A 19,150-nucleotide genomic window follows, 5' to 3' on the forward strand; every position below is an offset into this window, starting at 1 on the left:
ATGCCTTGAGCATATTTAGTAGTTGCGTAATGGTTGCCTAGGAACCCGCTGCAGCAGTTGTAGAAAAATCTTTTCTGAAAGGTCATTAAATAATTTGGAGTGTTACAGTATGTACGTTCTTCTCTGTAGTAAGCCCAGAGAAGACTGTTATTAAACACCAAAAGTGGGCCACGTAAGTGCAAAGCACAAGTACAAGCTTATGCCACTAGGATTTTATGGTGAATAGAAAAGGTGGTTGAGAAACCTTTATTAGAAACTGGAATTATTTTATAACATACTAAATGTGACAAAGCCAAAATAGAATATTCTCAAATGTATGTGTCTATTTAAATTGTCTTTGGTGCTCATTTTCATTTAACACACATGGTCTTGTTTGGTTTATGCTTCAAGAAGCATAGAAATAGTTTGCAGCGAAGACAATTTGTAATATGTGTTCTATAAATCATCATCTGAATCACTGGCTGAGGGGCAGAGGTTTCCAGGGACGTCTATCTGTAAGCCGCGTTCTCTTTGCTAGTTTATAGGATATAAATTGCTATAATCCCCAGCTAGAGGCGCGACTCTGGCAAGGATTTGTATTAGCTTGAAGTCTATAGGTCTGGCAAGGCATCGATTCGCAGGATGGTTTGGGTTGGAAGGGGCCTTAAAGATCCTCCGGTTCCAACCCTGCTGCCACGGGCAGGGACACCCTCTGCTGGGCCAGGTTGCTCAAAGCCTTGGGTTAGTTCTTGCACCAGCCAGGAAGCTACATCATGTAAAAAAAAAAAAAATCTGTAAAAAACGAGGTAATATGGGAATTACTACTTCTACCCTTTTGCATAGCAGAACAAAATAAGCTTCATTAAAAAAAAAATGTTTTTATGAGCTTAAGGACAAATCTGAAGGTGTGCTTCAGCGGTATCTAAGGGCTGATGCATTTGTTTATCGTGCTCCATGCCAGGAAATTACAGAACCAAATTTTCTTCTCTCCTGAACACTTCTTGAGCGCTAGCTCAAACACTGAAAGTTTTGTTTTGAAGATTTAATAAATGTAGGAGAAAAGGGAAAAGATTATTAGTGGATCGTTCACCTAAGTGTGATTTTTATGAGGTCATTACATTTAGTGAGGAAATAATAGAAATGGTTATCTTCTGAAAAGTTTCATCGTGAATGCTATAGTAAAGGAAGCAGCTCAGGAATTTTGTTCTTTCCTTTATAATCCTGTAAGTAAAAGCTTTTTGTTTTGGGTGTTGATATTTTCTTGATTTCAAACTATGTGTTTTTTCAATTGCAGCTCAACCAGCAGGAGTTCCAGAGATCCTAAAGAAAAGTCTGCACAGTTGTTCAGTGAAGGGTGAAGAGGAGGTTTTTCTGATTGGCAAGAACTTTCTAAAGGGAACAAAAGTGATTTTCCAAGAGAATGTTTCTGGTTAGTGTGAAAGCAGGAGTGGCTTGGGGTGCTGAAGGGAGCGTGTTTGGGTTTACCTTGGTTGATAAAGTTCAGTTGTAGAGAACAAACTGAGAAGCAGAATCAAAGGCACTAAAATAAATGGCTTTATATGGATGTGCAATAAATTATGCTTTTTAACTTTCATTTAGATGAGAATTCTTGGAAGGCAGAAGCTGAAATAGACATGGAATTATTTCATCAGGTACTTCTGTATTATTATTATGATTATTATCATCATCATCATCATTATTATTATTATTATTATTATTATTATTATAAGATTCCAACTCTGTTTCCAAAGAAAAATCGAATAAGTCTTTCCCTCTTCCTGTGCATTTATAGAAATAATATTCCTTTTCTTCAAATAAGTTCTTTAGTGAGTCTGGTAGAATATCATTGTTTTGGGTTTACACAAGTATAATTGTTCAGTTTCTAGTTGAGAACTTCAATACCACAGTAGGAGTGGTAGGAGTGTGGTATATGAACGTGGTGAGCAAGTCTTTGCCCTTACGTACAATGTAATTAAAAGGTCTAATGCAGTTTTTCCAGTAGCTTTCCTAAGGACACATTAAATTACTACTGAGTGGAAATACATTGTGGGTACGCCATAGTCTTTGTACCTGTCTGAATTTCTGTTCCACTTTGAAATGTTTTGCAAAATACTTGTTTATTCTTTTTGACAAAACTAAGTGTCTTTATGGGCTATTGGACTGACATTAGAGAAATTTAGATGTAAATGACGTCTGACAAATGTCATCTTGCTCCCACCTCTGAAGGCAGTATTCCATGCACGCACTGGTAGAAATGATTTCTCACTTCTAGTGGGATGGATAGTTGGGGAATAGGCAGCCTATAGATCACTTGTGGCTATTACTGTCGATGAATGATTGCAAGCCTATTTTTTGATGTCTGCTCAGTGTTAAATCCGCTTAAGTGTAACATGAACCTGCATCCTCCATCTGTTCACACTGAATACAAAGACCTGATTCAGCAGAACAGTGAAGTGTCTGAGTCCAGCAGAATTTGATGGCAAACCGATTGCAGTTCAGTAAGGCGTATTAGGCATGAGCTTCTGTAAAGTCCTGGACTATATATGTCTTTCCTTTTTTGCCTTCTATTGAAGCTGTAAGTTGCCAATGAGCATCATGTAGGGGCGTTATTCAAATCTCCCTTCTAGCACAAGTTAGTTCCTGAAAGCGTAACTCGATCACGTTTCCCTCAACGTCGTTGCTTTTTATGGTGTTTTATCAGTCTGTTTCTTTGTTTTGTTGGATGGAAATACAATTGAAGTCAATGGTAGTGAAGTAAGGTTTCTAATGTGATTTGTAAATTATTTTTGCATTGCAGAATCACCTTATTGTGAAGGTGCCACCATATCATGACCAGCAAATAACCTCAGCTGTTTCTGTGGGAATATATGTGGTGACCAATGCTGGAAGATCACACGATGTGCAACCATTTACGTACACTCCAGATACATGTATGTAAAATAGAAATCTGAGGGAGGGAACGGACAGTTTTACCTGCTAAGAATCTCATTTCTGATTTTGTCGTATTTAGTCTATACAACAGAAATGTTAAGTAACATGGATCTTTTCAAACTCCTTTTGCTGGCGAGGTTTGTGATGGTTAAATAATAGAATCTAAAGGCTTGGCTTTTCTCATTTATGTGGCAGGTAGCTCAAATTTCAGCTGCGTGGAGACAGCTGTTCTTATAAAGTAGCAGGAAAAAAAAGTAGACATACTACATACAGTGCACTAAATACAGCTGAAAAATAGCACCAAACTTTATACTAAGGAATGCTGAAGTTTGACCATAGCATATATTTTTATTTATCTGTATCACAATACACAGTGCAGTTGCCGACTGGCTTTTTCATTTTTGGAAGTGAAAATGGTATGTTGCGCACTGTGATCACTGGTGCGTTCACTGCCACGAACAGAAAGCTTATGTACAACTCAGAATGATGTTTCTCTGGGTTTCAAAGAGCCTTAATTTCTGTAAGGTGTAAGTAACTGTTTTGGTTTGCTTTGGGTTTTTTGCTTGTTTGTTGTTTTAGCGTAAGGAAGTTTTCAATGTGTTTTGTCTCAGCAGCTGCTACTTTTCTGTAAGGTATAAGTAACTGGTTTGGTGTGCTTTGGGGTTTTTGCTTGTTTGTTGTTTTAACATAAGGAAGTTTTCAATGTGTTTTGTCTCAGCAGCTGGTACTCTGAATGTTAACGTGAAGAAGGAAATCTCTAGCCCAGCCCAACATTGTTCTTTTGAAGAGGCTATAAAAGGTACTAAATTGGTTCTTATCGTTGTTGTTAATAATTTAACTATAAATTCCTACCCAGATTTGGAGGAATGAATCAGACGTCCTGTGAAGATAAGTCTGTGCTTATAGAATTTGGCCATATTCTTAGAGTGAGGTTTGTTTTCTGATTCTGAATATTTTACTTTATAACTGTATTCCTCTAAGTATATTTTAACATGAGCTAGTATAGAAAAAAAACTTAAAAAAAAAAAAAAATTGTTTTCATGCCTCAGGCCCTGCAGTCTAATCTTCATTTAATATACTTGCAAGGGAAGAAGAAAAAGAAAGAAGCCTAAGATGGCAGTTAATACCAAGGATTTAGAAACGGTGTAGTGTTAATTTAAGCAAAAACACATGTAAAGGTGGTGGTGAGGGAAGAACTGAGAACTGAAACACATGAGCGTGCTAACTTGGTATTTGTCGGAAGCTGTCCAGTGGTTTTATAAGACTGCTTTCAGTGGGTCGAGTTATCAATATCGATTCTGGTGATTTCAACTTCCTCCCTTCAGCGAGACATTTTTTTCCCCCTGACCATTCTGTCCGTGCAAAGTGTGTCGTTTTGTTCCAAGGGAGCAAGTTTTAGGTTTGCCTCATTTTTAAGTCTGAAGTAATTGATCCTTCCGATATTGAAATATAGCAGAGGAAGGAAATGTTTCTTAGCTGATTGTTAAAACTATGGTAGTGTACAAAGGTTAATGGAAATTTCCATAGCCTGCTCTGGTGAAAGCAGGTTGGAAGGTAAGCAAATTAACAACGCGATCACAAGTTTGATAGGAATCCATTGCTTCGGGTTAAAATCGTGAAGCTCATGTTTGAAGTTAATAGCTCGGTCTTGGCAGGGGATATATTTACAAGTTGACTTTACAACTTGTTAGGGAGGATTATACAAGATATGATGAGTTTAAACCTGCAGAGAATATCTGGGGGAGAAATATGCAAAAATATTTAGGGCAATGAAACAAACTGATAAAAGGACCGGTACGACTTCAGTAGCAAGATTAAAAAGATGAGGAATATAGTAACTAATGTATCAGGGCAAGCCTGACATCCATCTAATTTAGTATGGAGGCTTAACCCAGGGAAGATACCAACTGCTTCAGGAGAACATCTGCTGTTCGTAAGAACACAACATGCTATTTCTATTGCTTCATGTCCTCTGTTTAATTTATGCGATAAATCTTAACTTACTTTCTTGTGTGGATTTTCTGCTAGCCAGCTCTTTTTTTGACAGTTCATTCCTGTACCTCTTCTACTGTAGGTTGATCATGAACCAGAGGTCAGACAATTTTGTCTGCTTTATGTACTTTGTCTCTGCATACGTCCCAGCCTGTCCTTCCTCACTGTTCTGAAATGCTAAAGACCAGGTGGGGATCCAGTGGGATGCTGCTTCCTTCCTGTGTCCTTTCACAGGGAGCAAAATCCTAGAATTCATAATTGAAGTGGATCATTTCCAGCAGCCCTGGCCAAGTAGAATGAACTGTTGCTGCCGGGGACACGTACAGTTATGTCCTGAGCTACAGGGCCTTTCTCTTCCTATCCCGGGCAATTTTAATCTTTGTCTCGGGCATCTGTGAATATTCCTTAAAACAATTTCTATTACAACATCTGCATATGTAAAAAAACAAAACGTGGCTTCCCAAAGCCATTACAGATTCTTAGCTCTAACATTTTAAGAGTCTGCAGATTTGACAGACTTCAGGGACGAATTTCGTTTCAAGACAACAAATTTATAATTGTAAGCTGTTCTGTAAAACTTGAGGAAGATGGGGGTGTATGGACAGCCGTGTAGTTCAGGTCGTTGCCTTCTGACATGGAAGTAGTGCTGGAGCGTTGTTTTTAAGTGGTTAGTGATGGTTTCAGTTGCCAGCCTTGGGGGAACAGGGAAAGGGGGTGTGTATGCCTTGATAAGACGGTAACTATTCAGAAGTTCTAAACTGAGTGTATTACAAAAAACATAGTAAAAGACCAAAACCAACAGTGCTTCTCTGCTTTTGAAACTTCATTATTAGTCTTACTCCTTTTTTTCATTCTTCTAGCCAAATACGTCACTGTGAACGAACATACCATTGCTAGAATCTAATATGTATACACTGGGATTTTTTTACTTACTTACATAATTTTTTTTTATTGTTTCTGATGAACACAACATGATTAAGCACGGAGAAGAGAAAAGCTTATAGATTGTGACTACAGGACAGAAAAATACCGACTGCTCTCTTTAAATACACTGTATGACTAGCTGTTCTGAAGTTAAAATAGTCTCACTCAAATTGCTGCTAGTCTTAAAAATAACCTTTGAAGGTTTCAGGTTTTCTGGGATTATTTGAAGTATTGAAGTGTTTGCAATGATCTCTGCATATTAGCATCTTACATGAGGATGAGAGCTCTTATGGTAGGGCTGAAAAGTGAAATGGGAAGCAGGCCACCGCTAGAAACCCACTCTCTGCATAATGAATGTTAACGTTCTGTGGCTCTCTCTTTTTTTTTTTTTTTTTTTTTTTAATTTTATTTGTGACTGCAGCAGTGAAGGCCGGTGGTTGTAACCTGGAGAAGGTAAACATTCTTCCTAGTGCCTTGATAACTCCACTCATGCCAAGCAGTATGATTAAGAATGAAGATGTGGCTCCAATGGAAGTAAGTGCAGAAAAAAGATCTCCCGCTGTCTTCAAGGTAAGTTTGATTGTCATCTGAAGACAGTAGCTTTAATAGTCTTAGTTACATCTGCCTATTAGTGCATGTTCTGATAGTGGAGAAGAGTAACTAACACATGGGGAAAATGTCATGTCCGAGATTGATCTGGGCAAAACATCTGATCACAGAGCATGATTAAAATAACAGACAATTTCCTTTGAAAGTAACTCCCTTGTTCCTGCATTCAAACAGAGTGATTGCTTAGTGATACTATGATTTTTTTTTTCTTTGTCCTGTGACACAGAACTAGTAAATTACTGTAAGAATATTATTTTAATCACTTCCTAGCATTGCCTTCATTAAACTGTACCTTGACTCCTTCCTTGACATAGCATTTCCACTACTAGTCATTTGCTTACTTGTTTGGTTATGCATGAAGAGATACATAGCCATCAAATCTTCCGTCTGATCTTTCCTGAACTTAGTGGATTGGTGGAAATTTTATAAGCATAACCTGAGTAAGCTTACGAATTGCTTAATGTATTGCTCTTCTCAGGCTTCAAATGTGGTTGGACCAACTCAACAAACGTTGGAAAACAGTATGTCCGGCATATCAACTTCTGCTTCCCATTTACCTTCTGAAAATGAAAACCAGCAACAAATCCAGCCGAAGGTGTATAATCCAGAGACACTAACTACTATCCAAACGCAGGACATTTCCCAGCCCGGTAGCTTTTCAGCAGTCTCTACTCCGGGTCAGCTGCAGAACAGCGATGCGTTATTGCAGCAAGCTGCACAGTTCCAAACAAGAGATTCCCAAACCAGGGAAGTCTTGCAATCAGATGGCACAGTAGTCACGTTGTCACAGTTAACTGATGCATCACAACAACAACAGTCTACGCTCTCAGAACCCGCACAGGCATTGCAGCAACAGATTTCATCAAGTATTTTCTCATCAGCAAGCGGCGTGAGTCAGTTACAGAACACTATACAGCAACTTCAAGCTGGAAATTTTCCAACTAACACTGCCACTGGCAGCAACAGAAATGTTGACTTGGTGCAACAGGTATTGGAAGCTCAGCAGCAGTTATCTTCTGTTTTATTTTCTGGTTCAGACAGCAGTGAGGATGTTCAAGATCAGCTAAATGCAGATATCTTTCAGCAAGTTAGCCAGATACAAAACAGTGTCAGTTCTGGGATATTTTCCTCATCAGACACAGCTGTCCATTCCAGACCAGAGAACCTTTTGCCCGGACGAGCTGAAAATGTTCACTCACAGCCTGAAAATGCGTTATCCAATCAACAGCAACAACAGCAGCAGCAGCAGCAGGCGATGGAGACTTCTGCAGCAATGGTGATAGGAATCCAACAAAACATTTGCCAAGCTGCAACGCAGATGCAGTCTGATTTGTTCTCTTCAACAACTTCAGGGAATGGAGCCCTCCAACAATCGCCTGTTTACCAGCAGGCTTCTCACATAATGAGTGGGTTATCAACAAGCGAAGACATGCAAATGCAGTGTGAATTATTCTCTTCATCGCCTGGTGTTTCTGGAAGTGAGACGACTCCTGCTGCTCAGCAGCAGGTCTCCAACAATGGACCTACAATGTTTCAGGCATCAAGTTCTGCAGATGGAGAAGAAGCTTCAGGTCAGAGTAAACAGATGCAAAGTACTGTATTTCAGACGATGGTTCAAATGCAGCACAGCGGAGAAAGTCAATCTCAAGTTAATCTCTTTTCATCTACCAAAAACATGATGACTGTCCAGGCAAGTGGAACTCAACAACAAGGAGGTGGTCTGTTCCAGCAAGGTGGAGAAATCATGTCTATTCAGTCGGGAAGCTTCATGCAGCAGTCTCCACATTCACAAGCTCAGCTTTTTCACTCTCAGAATCCTATTGGTGATGCTCAAAATATATCCCAGGAAGCACAAGGCTCTATTTTTCACAGTCCAAATTCCATTGTCCACAATCAGACCAGTACTAATTCCTCAGACCAGCTGCAGCCTCCGATGTTCCACTCGCAGAACGCCATGGGTGTATTACAGAGCTCTTCGGTTCCTCAAGACCAGCAGTCTGCCAACATGTTCCTTTCCCAGAGTTCAATGAGCAACCCTGCAACTCAGGAAGAACAGATGTCATTCTTTACAAGCCCGAATTCCATTTCTCCTCTTCAGACAGCAGCAAACACTGAACAGCAGACTTCTTTCCAGCAGCAGACACAGATCTCTCATATCCAGAGTTCTATGCTTCCCCAAGAACAGCCCCAGACTCAGCCTGCTCAGCAAGGTTTGTTTCAGTCCCAAGTGTCGTTAGGCTCCATCCAGTCCAGTTCAATTCCCCAGAACCAACAAGGAGCTATCTTCCAGCCTCAGCATTCGATAGTTGCTATTCAGAGTAGTCCTCCATCTCAAGAACAGCAGCAGCAGCAACAGCAGAACATGATGTTCAGCAATCAAAATGCAATGAGTACAATTGCTTCTCAAAAGCAGAACATGATTTTCAATCCAAATCAAAACCCAGTTACCAATCAGGAGCAACAAGGCCAGTCCATTTTTCACCCACAGACTAACATGGCATCAATGAACCAGGAGCAGCAGCCCATGCAATTCCAGAATCAGACCACAGTGTCTTCTCTTCAGAATCCTGGATCCAACCAGGCTGAAGCGCAGCAGCCAGCCATCTTCCATAACTCACCCCAGATTCAGCTGGTCCAAGGGTCACCGAGTTCTCAAGAGCAACAAGTCACCCTCTTCATCTCTTCAGCTTCCATGTCTGCCTTGCAGAACAGTATGAGCCAGCAAGAGCTGCAGCAGTCTCCTATGTACTCTTCTCAAAACAGCATGGCAGGAATGCAAGGAACTGCTTCTCCTCCACAGCAACAAGCTTCTTTATTTCACAACACAGCGGGAGGTGCCATCAACCAGCTGCAGAACTCTCCTGCTTCGTCTCAGCAAACATCAGGAATATTCCTGTTTGGCATTCAAAACAGTAAGTGGTAGATGCCTGATTCTGAGCTTACAATTTAAAGAGCTACTAATTGGAGTCTACGAAACAATGATTATTCAATTCTAAGATATTTCCTTAGCAAAAAAAGAAAAGCCTGAAATAAGTAGTGTAGCACTACAATTGCGAATGTACCTACTCATCATCTTGCTCTGAATGTACACTTACGTTGCTGATTTTTGTGAGAACTCTTAGCTGAAATACCTGTTGGTCGTCTTACACTTAGGATTAACATGTGACAAAACCATCTTAGAATTGTGTGTATATTTATATAGAAATATTATATATAATGTTATTAACAATACATATGCAAATAATAGATAAAATACATGTACACACATGTTTAAAAAAAAAAGAAAAAAGTTACACCCTCTTAAGACAGCTCCACTAATCTTTCTCTTGCTGCATTTTGTTTCCACCAGTTATGCAGTGACTTTCTCCACACATTATTGAAAGGAAGGATTTTTTTTTTAAGCCATGTAGTCCAGAGGAGTGTCTATTGAAGTGTATTTGAGACTTCTTTAGCTTCATAAGCTGGCACTTTTCCATATGTCATCTCTGAATCTAGCCTCTCTGACGCATTCTTTGGGACACAGATCCTTTAATCTGTCTGTAAAGGGCTGTACGTACCTGCGAAGCTCCAGGGGCAGCAGATGCAGATGATGATTATAGCAGCTGATGAAAGATGTGGACAGAAAGCCATAGCTGTGTACTTAGTCTGTGGTTATACCCAAATACGTGCTTTGCTGGATGAACTGTCTGACAGCCTTTCCATGGAGCTGACGATAATGCTAGAAACGGCAGGAGATGTGACACCATTTGCAGATTTACAGAAGGAGCCGGCGGATACCTTGGCTGAACTGAGACAGACACATCTGTAATTACTAAAGACAAAGGATGGGCATACTCAACACTTAAGCCATGCATTTTGTTTTTCTTCTAGCTAAGTATTGTCCTCTGTTTGGGGTGTTAGTAGCGTTTGGTCAAATACACCACCTTGAAGTTGTGCTTATACCCCGAGGGAGCGGTGAGCAAAGGTGGTCAGGGGAACAAAAGCGTGTGTAACTTTCTACACAGTTTATAGTCAATATAGATCCATGTGGAGAAGTTGTCTCATTCGCTGCATGTATTACCCTTCAATTAAATTATTAAACGGTCCTTTGTTCTTCACTTACTGCTTAACAGACTGTGGGCAGCTGCTAACTTCTGGACCAGCTACGTTGCCGGAGGAGTTGATGGCTATAAGTCAGCCGGGTCAGCCCCAGAGTGAGGGACAAGCAGCAGTGCCGACGCTGCTCTCCCAGCAGATATCTGAGACTTCTCCGCTACCTTCGGCGATGGCGACCAATCAGAATATTGAGAAAATAGACGATCTGCTTGTGTCGTTGCAAAACCAGGGGAACAATATGGCTGGCTCGTTTTAATTAGTCAAGTAAGTAATGTGGTTGGGTTTCTGGGTTCTTTCCTGCCACGCATGCTTTTGTTCAGTAGGTCTACTTTGGAGTGTATCACCATGCTCTAAGAGATGAGCTAAAATGCCGGTACTGCTGAATTAAGTATATAATACCAGTGGCTAGAATGAAGAGTTACTAAAACCAGTCAGAGGTCAGAATTTGTGTGAAATAGCTGGTAGAGACTGGGTCTTGTCATTCAGTTCTGTATGTTTTGTCATCTGCTGTTATGGCCTAGTACTTTATTAGGAAGGAGAGTAGATCACTGACAGCTTGGCAGACAAAAGCATCGTGAAATATGACTGTAGTTAAAAACTGAAGGCTTATTGAGTAAATAACACCTCAAGTCAGTACTATTCTGAAGTTGCCCCCTGGGTTACAATAACGTGATGCGAAAACAAGTTTCGGTAGAATATGGCAGCCATTGAGAGCATGCCCCATGCTGAGTCTTTGTTAAAAGCGAGCTGTCACAGCCAGCTGTTACCAGGAAACCTTCTGCTGCGAGCAAGGTGCCTTCGTCAGAGAGGTGAAAGAGGCTCTGACTACAAATGAGTACCAAGAAGCAGGAGGGCTCTGGAATCTGGTATTGTCAACGGGGTGTAACTTGGCTCTGGTTAACGGTGTTGCCGTCCTGAATCCCCCGTAAGTTTCACTTAAGGGATACACTACATTTTCTAATCTAAACTGTTCCGTAGTATGAAGTTATGAACTTTAAAAAAAAAAATAAATAAAAGAGTGGAAGGAGAGTAATCCTGCTCTATGAAAGAGTGCCGCATTCTGATACGCGCTCATAGTTTCTTGTCTGCTTGTGAAGGACTCTTTCAAGATGAAGGAAGTACTAAGAGGATGACTTTTGTTAGTTATGCCTAACTTTTTTGCTTACTTGTTTTTTCCTGCAGAAATTCCGTGAAGAAAAAAGTGATGATTTCCCAGATCCTCTCAGACCTTCCAACTCTGGATTAGGCTGTGTGGAACTGATTGCTCCTGTCAAAAAGTGGCCCTCTTCTCTAAAGAGCACACACGTGGCCAACTGCAGCGTCTAGCACCTAAGGCTATGACCATAGTATTCGGGATTTGTAGTGCCAATAATGCTGAAAAGCTATGCTTTGTTTTACTAGGGCATGGGATTGTACTGTTACTAGATTCCTAAACCTCATTACCAGTGGGGTGCTCTTTCAATTTAAAGCATATCTGGTCAGTTATTATTGTTGTTAGAAGGTAATAACATGTTACTACGTTTACTTTTTTCCCCTCCTCTTCCTTCTTCACATCCCCTCTTTTGACTAGAAAAGCTTGTGAAGCAGAAACATCAAATGCCTGTGACATGAGCCATGACTCATAGCTGTCAGTAAGTGAAGGGATCGCGTGTTTTACAGTCGAGTGGGAGAGCTAATACTGTGATTTCTTAATTGCAGTAGGTGGCAATGAAAAATATTGATAACTGTAATAAGCAGAGAATCGCTTGCTACTGTAGATAGCCAGAGGTGGGTGCTTCCCATCCGAGAATGTGACTAACCGTTTTCCATGTCTCTTACGTGTAACTGTACATAGAGCAAGGGTTTGGTGGCTCTAACAAAATGAAGAAATGAAGGGGAACTTCGAATTAAATTTTGTTCTTAAAATCTTACCCTCTAAAATACCTTCAGCTTGAAAGGAACACTCTGCCTGGCCGAGGAGGGAACTCCTCTGTCTCTCTCACTCTGACTGTATGGGTTAGAACTCGGTAAAGCTCCGTTATCCATTCTCAAACCAGCCTTCTCCCTTTTGTTCTTCTCATGATTTTCCTTCTCTCTCCTTCAGTTTTGTATCGTGTTTTTAAAAAAGACATAAATATCCTACTGGCTTTAAAGATCAGAAGCAGCTTCTAGGAATCCCTGGCACTAAATTGCTTAGTCAGGAGAAGCTTTGACAAATAGTCAAGGGTTAAGGAAAGAGGAAGCAATTTCTCCACCACCTCCTCAATGCACGAATCCCCCTCAACCAGTCATTTTCCAGCTGTTACTGATGTGAATCTTCAGCTTGACTTTACTCCAAGTGGGGGGCAAATTACATCATTTTTAAGCATTCTTGAAAATTTCACTTCATCCTGAGCTGTTGCACCTTTGTAGCGTATTGAGCTCATTGCAGTTTTGAAGTGATTTTTTTTTTTTTTTAAATACCAACGGTCCCCAAGTCTAGTTTCTAGATTGTCATGTCTCAATTAAAAAAAAAAAAAAATAATTGACTGATGCTACAGAATGTAAAACCAACCCACTCCAGACCATGCAATTGTATTGTGAGGCATGTGAATTTTTTGGGTGCTCCAACTCTCCGGACAGTTTTGTGCTATCTCACTACAGCCTCCTTCAGATATTTGTTTCTTCTCCTTCTGCACGTAGAAAGCTGTTGCTGAGTTAGAGCCAAACAGCTGTCCCGTATGGCGATTATGCCTTGGTAGAGTGTAGTTGGTATCATGTCATTTTTCATTTTTGTTATTTTAAATAACAGAGAGTAGTCTGTAAATGGTTTTTAAGTTACTCGCGTCTGTTTACTGTGTGTTTTTCCCTTAACTTGGGTGCTTAGTTGAGCTGTGTAGAGTTTTTGTTTGTTTAAATGGTTTTTCCTGTTTGTCAGTCTGTCATAACCTTCACTTTCTCTTTCTGTCTCTCTCTTTCTCTCTCTCATTGAGAGGCATTGAATTACGTTTTCAGTAGTAAGGCTTCTTGCCGATATGAAGGGAACTTTTCAGAAAGAGACCTGCTCTGGGTCATTTAATTTTGAATACAGTTTTCAATCGTTCAAGTTTTGGATGGTTTATATCTAATGTGTGTTTCATTTTTTTGGAAAGCTATATTTTGTATTTAGGAAATGGTATACTATTTTGCTATTTGTACTGAGTGAGTACATTGGCATAAATATAAAAATTTATATATATACATATATATAAAATATTCTTTTTGCCACACATTTTTGTGGTAAATTTGTGAGTTTGTCTGATGTTCTACCACAACGTGGCGTCTGATAACAGTGGGGTGGGGTGGGGTTTGTTATGTCTTTATTGAGTATTTAAGTACTTTTTGCAACATAAATAACTTGTTCATCTCTCGCCATTCCATCAGGCAATTTCTTGTTCCAACTGGCTATGAGAAGCTTCACTGTGTGTTTTGATGTGTCTGTCACTCAGCAATACGATCTAGCGAGGAAACCCGTAGGCATTTAGGCGTATATAAAGTAAAGGGTTTCATTCAGAATGAGCCATTCAGCTTCTATCCACTATCATTGTCTATTTAATATTTTATTATTAGCGCCTCTGTGTTTTAACTCTTAATTTATGATTACGCTAAAATGTTTAAAATTTTAATCATGATAAAAAGAATTCCCTGCTTCATAATGTCCAGAGCTGCTTTATAACCCCGAACCATACTTTTTCTTTCTGTGATTTTTTGTTTTTTTTTTTCCTGCTAAGACAAAATATTAACAAAATCCTGTTATGGTTCATGACACGAAAACGGCAATCTTGCAGCGTTGACTAAATGCTATATGAGGCTATGTAGAAGACTGAGAATTATGGACCGAAACAACTTCCAGATGGTCGTGGAAGTCGATAGCCAGTTATTCGAAAATGAACTGGTGGCTTTTGCAGGATCGCAGTCCCAGGACAAGCTGCTGGGTGTCATCTGGGGCCTCCATACACAGAAGAAGTGATAGGAATGATACATTCGCTTGCGTGCTGCTTCAGTTTGTTCCGTCGTTCCCGAGGGGTGTATCCTTACGTCGAAGTGCTGTTGGTCAGTGCCAAGTCACCAGGGACCAATTCTCCGTTGAACAAATGGGTGTCCAAAAGAGAACTTCGTACCGAGACTGCTACAGCTCCAGGGGAAGGGTATGTTTGAACCGTGTGCGTATTTTAGCTTATGAAGAGAAGAGAAAAAAAATGTAAAAAAATAAATTTCAAAAAAAAAAGGGCTGTGCTATCACGTTTTTCACTTCTGGATAACACCTCTCCGTTCTTGTGTTCAATTTATCTTGTTCATTTTAGGTCAATGTTTAAATGTACAACACTTTGAACACGTGATTTGGTTACAAAAAGTATTTGTCTTATGAATGAAGAGATTGCTCAGCGGTTGATCAGTGCTTGAACTGCTGCTTGCAGACAGCTGTGGCAGAGGATAAAGAGAGGTTTGATAAGCCAAGAGCGAGCTCGGAGACTGGCTGCGGGATTTCATGGCAGAAAGACCCGAGAACAGTGTGAGCCACAACTATTTTATCAGAGTCCTGAACATTTACTTTTGTGATTTAAGCAGTTGATACTGATAATTGGAGCTTACTCTGCTTTTTTTTTTTTTTTTTTTAAATCCCTGTGTTTACTCCTCCGCATGCTCACGCTGGCGTGCCTGCTCAGCTACGAGCAGACGGAGCGCTTGCCTGCAGAGCTGAGGTGGTGGTATCGCATCTCATCCATTTTGGTTGAGGAGGTTAGAAGATACCGAGACGTTAGTCTCTATACATTTAAAGTTCCTGACTTTATAATAAAGGGGAAGTTACTGTCATATCCACAAAGCAGCGATTAAATATAGAAGATATTAGCAGGTGAAAAATGAAAAACTACAGAGCTGCATTGCTGGGATGGGTTTTCTGTACTTTGTTTTTTCTGCTGCTTGAGCTCGCTCTTAGGGAATTGTTAAATCTGATCCTCCCTGTTAAAGGTGGGCTGGGCGCCCCAGCTGGGGCAGCACCCGCGGTCCGCTCTCCGCCCAGCACCCTCGTACCCGGTGGTTTACGGAGCGGCGGTTTCTCGGCACAGGGTACAATCCGGGGGGGACGAACCTGCTGGCCGCCAGCCAGGCCTTTGCGTACGGTCTCTTGCCTGCTTGTACGCTGCGTGTGTGTAGATATATATATAAAATCGTAGGAATAACACAGAATACACAGTTATTGGCTAAACATCTCCTCTGGTAGGAAGTTATTGGTGCTTTGTGCTTAATTAGCAAGTCCCCGTTTTGTTACTAATTGCCTCTTCACTGTGTGATCTTCCAGCAGTTATTCAAGCCAAATGCTTTGCTATTATTTTAACATAAAAATAGTTCAAGAGATAATTTCAGCCTTGCTGTTTCGAAGTGGATGTTTAATCACCAGCCATTTTATTATAATTACTTTTAATTACTGACAGGGTGGTTACTTCCTATTTAGCTTTAAGATAGAATAAAGCATGAAGAGTTAAGCGTTCGTTACTTTGGCAGGTTTTTTTACTGGAAATACTAAGAGTCTGGGCAGCTGTATCAGTGGACATTCCCCTAATTTAGATAAGTTGGACTTTTTTTTGAAGCTTCTGTTGTGATTTTGGTTTAGGATATAGTTTCTAAAAAGAAAACTTGTCTGCGTAGATGTTTCTACTCTCTCGTTATCTTTCCAGAGTCCTCAGAAAGGACACCAAACAAGTCGGAAGCTTGCATTTGTCTTGAAACGTAGCTGAATTCGCTGTCTGAGTAGCAGGAAAGGTGACTTATTAAAAAGCAAAATCAAAAAAAGTTGTTATTGGACTAAAAAAGCTACACGTAGTTTCCCCCCCGGGGTGCGCACGTGTGCGTGCAGGCGTGCACGTGCGCGTCGGTGAGACGTCGGAGAAGAACGTCGGGTTCTGAATCTCGCGCCTCTGCGTGGCAAACGGGGGGCGCCTTTGTCGGGGTAACTGCGGGAGAGGAGTGCAGGGGTTTCGGGCACTGATCGGGGTGACGGAGCAGGAACAAGGAGGAGGAATTGCTTTGCATGCTCTAAGCTAGGAGTGGAAGGTGAGAAGAAATACTGTTCACTGGTGACTTGTCCTGAGTGCAAAACTTGTTTTCGGGAATAGGTGTTCAGAGGGCCTGGTGGCAGCTCCGCTATTTCAGAAGCTGAAAGGAGACTGGTACTGAGATATTGTTTGTTTGGGGCTTTTGTCTTAATTTGGAGTAGACTTTTGGGATAGATGTGAGCACTTTGTGTGCAGACCAGTTACGCCGGTTGCACAGGACCGTGGTCGCCTGAGCCCGCAAACCGGCGCGTCCATCTGTCTCTGCCCGCCGCAGGCGGCGAACGGGGCCCGGGGATCCCTGCTGGAGACGTGATGAACGTCGCTTGGACACCAGGAGGAGCGCAGCAGCAGATCAACCCCTGTAAAAGCGCGCTTGTAAAATTGTCTGGTTGCGTCTGGGGCTCTGAGGGGTCACGCGGGAGGAGAGGCTTTTCCTTTCTTATCTTCTGTATAGGTGTGTAAATAGGCAATGCCTGTATATTCTAGGGTGTTAGATATGTATATAGAGGAATCGTATCTATTATATATAAATAATTAGTAGACACACACATATAATACTGTTATATTTACATTTTTATAAACCCCAAATAATATTCCTTTTCCTTAGTATGATGTTATTTACCGAGCTTTTTGTAGGAGCTCATTAGTAGCTGTATGAACACCTTTCAGTACTGTACATGTGGCGGTTTCGGTAACGCTGCTCCAGAAACTTGCTCCGCTTGTCAACGTCACTGATATCCGTGGGTTTAAAACACCTGTACACTTTGGTATTTTTATATATTTTTATTAATAATCGCAGATGGGGTGTTAGCAAAACGGTAGAACCGACGGCCTCGGTTGAGAGCCTGCCCGCTGGCTGGGCTGAGGAGAGGCCGCTGCAGCAGCCCAGGCTCCCCGGCGCCCGCGTGCTCCCCGGCGCCCACCCTGGGCCCCTTTTCCCTCTCGGCCTCCCAGCAGCTCGTGCCGACAGGGAATCGCGGTGGTTGTTGCTCCGGAGGAACTGGACCGGCACCAGCGGCTCTCTCCCGGGGGCGGTTGTTCATCGTCCTTAGCAAAGGATCCTGGCTGCTGCTCAGCTGGGTTGGTTTGGATTGGGAAGGCGAATCTGTCATTTCTGATAAAGGCAGGCGTATTTAAATTCTTTTTTTTTTAACTGACTTTGTACTGCAGCAGCCACTATCTAGAAGACTCTCTCCTTGAAAGCTGGCGGAAGCTCTCCTTGGTTTCTGGTCGTGAGGAGCTCTGCCCCAACTTGTACTGATTTCTTACAGATTGTGTGAGAAATTAAAAGGAATCCAGATCATAAAATCAATAGCGTGTATTTTGCCCGCCATGACTCTTCCTCAGGTGCGTTCCCCTGCAGCGTGGCACTGGGTCGGTCGATGGACGTTACTGTCCTGGTACAGGCTTTCTCAAAGCTCCTCTGCCACAGCAAATGTCCTTCTGCCATCTCTTTGAGCCATCAGTTTGTAGGTCTGATCTCCGCTGCTCCCGGAGAGGGAGAGCTTCTGTAGGTTTTGCTGTTACAGTTCACGAAATTGCCTCCTAACATTCAAGTGTATGGGGCCAAGGGCAAGGAATCGGAGGATTTCCCTGCTTGCTGTGGGACACGCTCCGACGCTCCCCTGCAAGCGCTTGCTTCAGGCTCCAAAACTCCGGCACCCAGCAGCAGCCCGCTGTAAAATATTCCGGTGGTGCGCCAGGATTCAGATCAGCGGAGGGTCCTGCGTTCAGATCACGTAAGTGGCCTTCGCTTCTTTTTGGTCCCTGGCACCGCCCCTCCGTGAGCCGGCGAAGGTCCGGCCCGAGCGCAGGTGGGTCCCCAGGCCGGAGCGCGGCCGTCCCGGAGGGCGGGATAACGCTGCGGGGGGAAGCTCCCTTTGGAAGGAGAGAGGCGTCGCAGAACTGGGAACACGTTCCAGTATCCTGCGTAGTAGACCCGAGTATTCCTGAAGCTTTTTTTTTTTTTTTATTCTGGACACTATTTGAAATGAGGTGATTTGAAATACTTAGATTTGAGCTCATTATTAACGAGTAAGCTCCAAACCCCTTCAGAGCAGAGCTTTCTGCCTCTGCCACTGCATCTTTGAGTGGTTTGCCCGCCTTTCTGCCATGCGTTCCCCGAGCGCACCCATCGACCGCTGAGCTGCCTCTTCCGCTGTCCCGCGATGTGAAAGTAGCACCAGATATTCCTTTGTGCATTCTGTGTATATGGCTTTCGTAGTTGGGATTTTCAAAGCACTGATACCCGGTGTTTTCAGTTTGTTCCATGAGGGGATATTTCATTTGCATCTATGTTTTTAGCTATCCTGTGATAACTTGTTGAATATTAAAAAATAAAAATATTTTGCTTCTATTGGGACATTTGTATACTCGCAACTATATTTCTGTAAACAGCTGCAGTCAAGAATAAAACAATGAAAGTTTTCATTTTGCAGTGTAAAGTCTTGTTGTGGTTTTTTGGAGGGCATCTTCGCTCTGCTGGGAGAAAGCAGCCGTTCTTCAGCATGGAATAAACCCGCCTGGGACCCAGACGGTGCTCGGGTCGGGCAGTCCCGGGTAGGCAG

The 19,150-nt window shown here is 41.9% G+C and overlaps 1 protein-coding gene across 4 annotated transcripts in view; it reads left to right on the forward strand.

The window, feature by feature from the left end:
* NFAT5 (nuclear factor of activated T cells 5) overlaps window positions 1-19,013 on the forward strand; it is a 73,629-nt gene extending 54,616 nt beyond the window's left edge. For 2 of the 4 annotated variants that reach the window (XM_087738655.1, XM_087738657.1), the window contains exons 7-14: window positions 1,274-1,408; window positions 1,579-1,631; window positions 2,777-2,909; window positions 3,629-3,709; window positions 6,248-6,396; window positions 6,914-9,347; window positions 10,548-10,794; window positions 11,713-19,013. In XM_087738655.1, coding sequence (XP_087594781.1) covers window positions 1,274-1,408; window positions 1,579-1,631; window positions 2,777-2,909; window positions 3,629-3,709; window positions 6,248-6,396; window positions 6,914-9,347; window positions 10,548-10,786 — 3,224 coding nt within the window. In that variant the 3' untranslated portion in view covers window positions 10,787-10,794; window positions 11,713-19,013. The remainder of the gene's footprint in view (window positions 1-1,273; window positions 1,409-1,578; window positions 1,632-2,776; window positions 2,910-3,628; window positions 3,710-6,247; window positions 6,397-6,913; window positions 9,348-10,547; window positions 10,795-11,712) is intronic. The other 2 variants (XR_015700315.1, XM_087738656.1) reach the window with 2 other exon arrangements.
* The last annotated feature ends 137 nt before the right edge of the window (window positions 19,014-19,150 follow it).

Source organism: Nipponia nippon, unplaced genomic scaffold, assembly GCF_047370975.1.
Source record: "Nipponia nippon isolate SJK-2023a ecotype South Korea unplaced genomic scaffold, ASM4737097v1 scaffold_7, whole genome shotgun sequence".
NCBI classification, from domain to species: Eukaryota; Metazoa; Chordata; class Aves; order Pelecaniformes; family Threskiornithidae; genus Nipponia; species Nipponia nippon.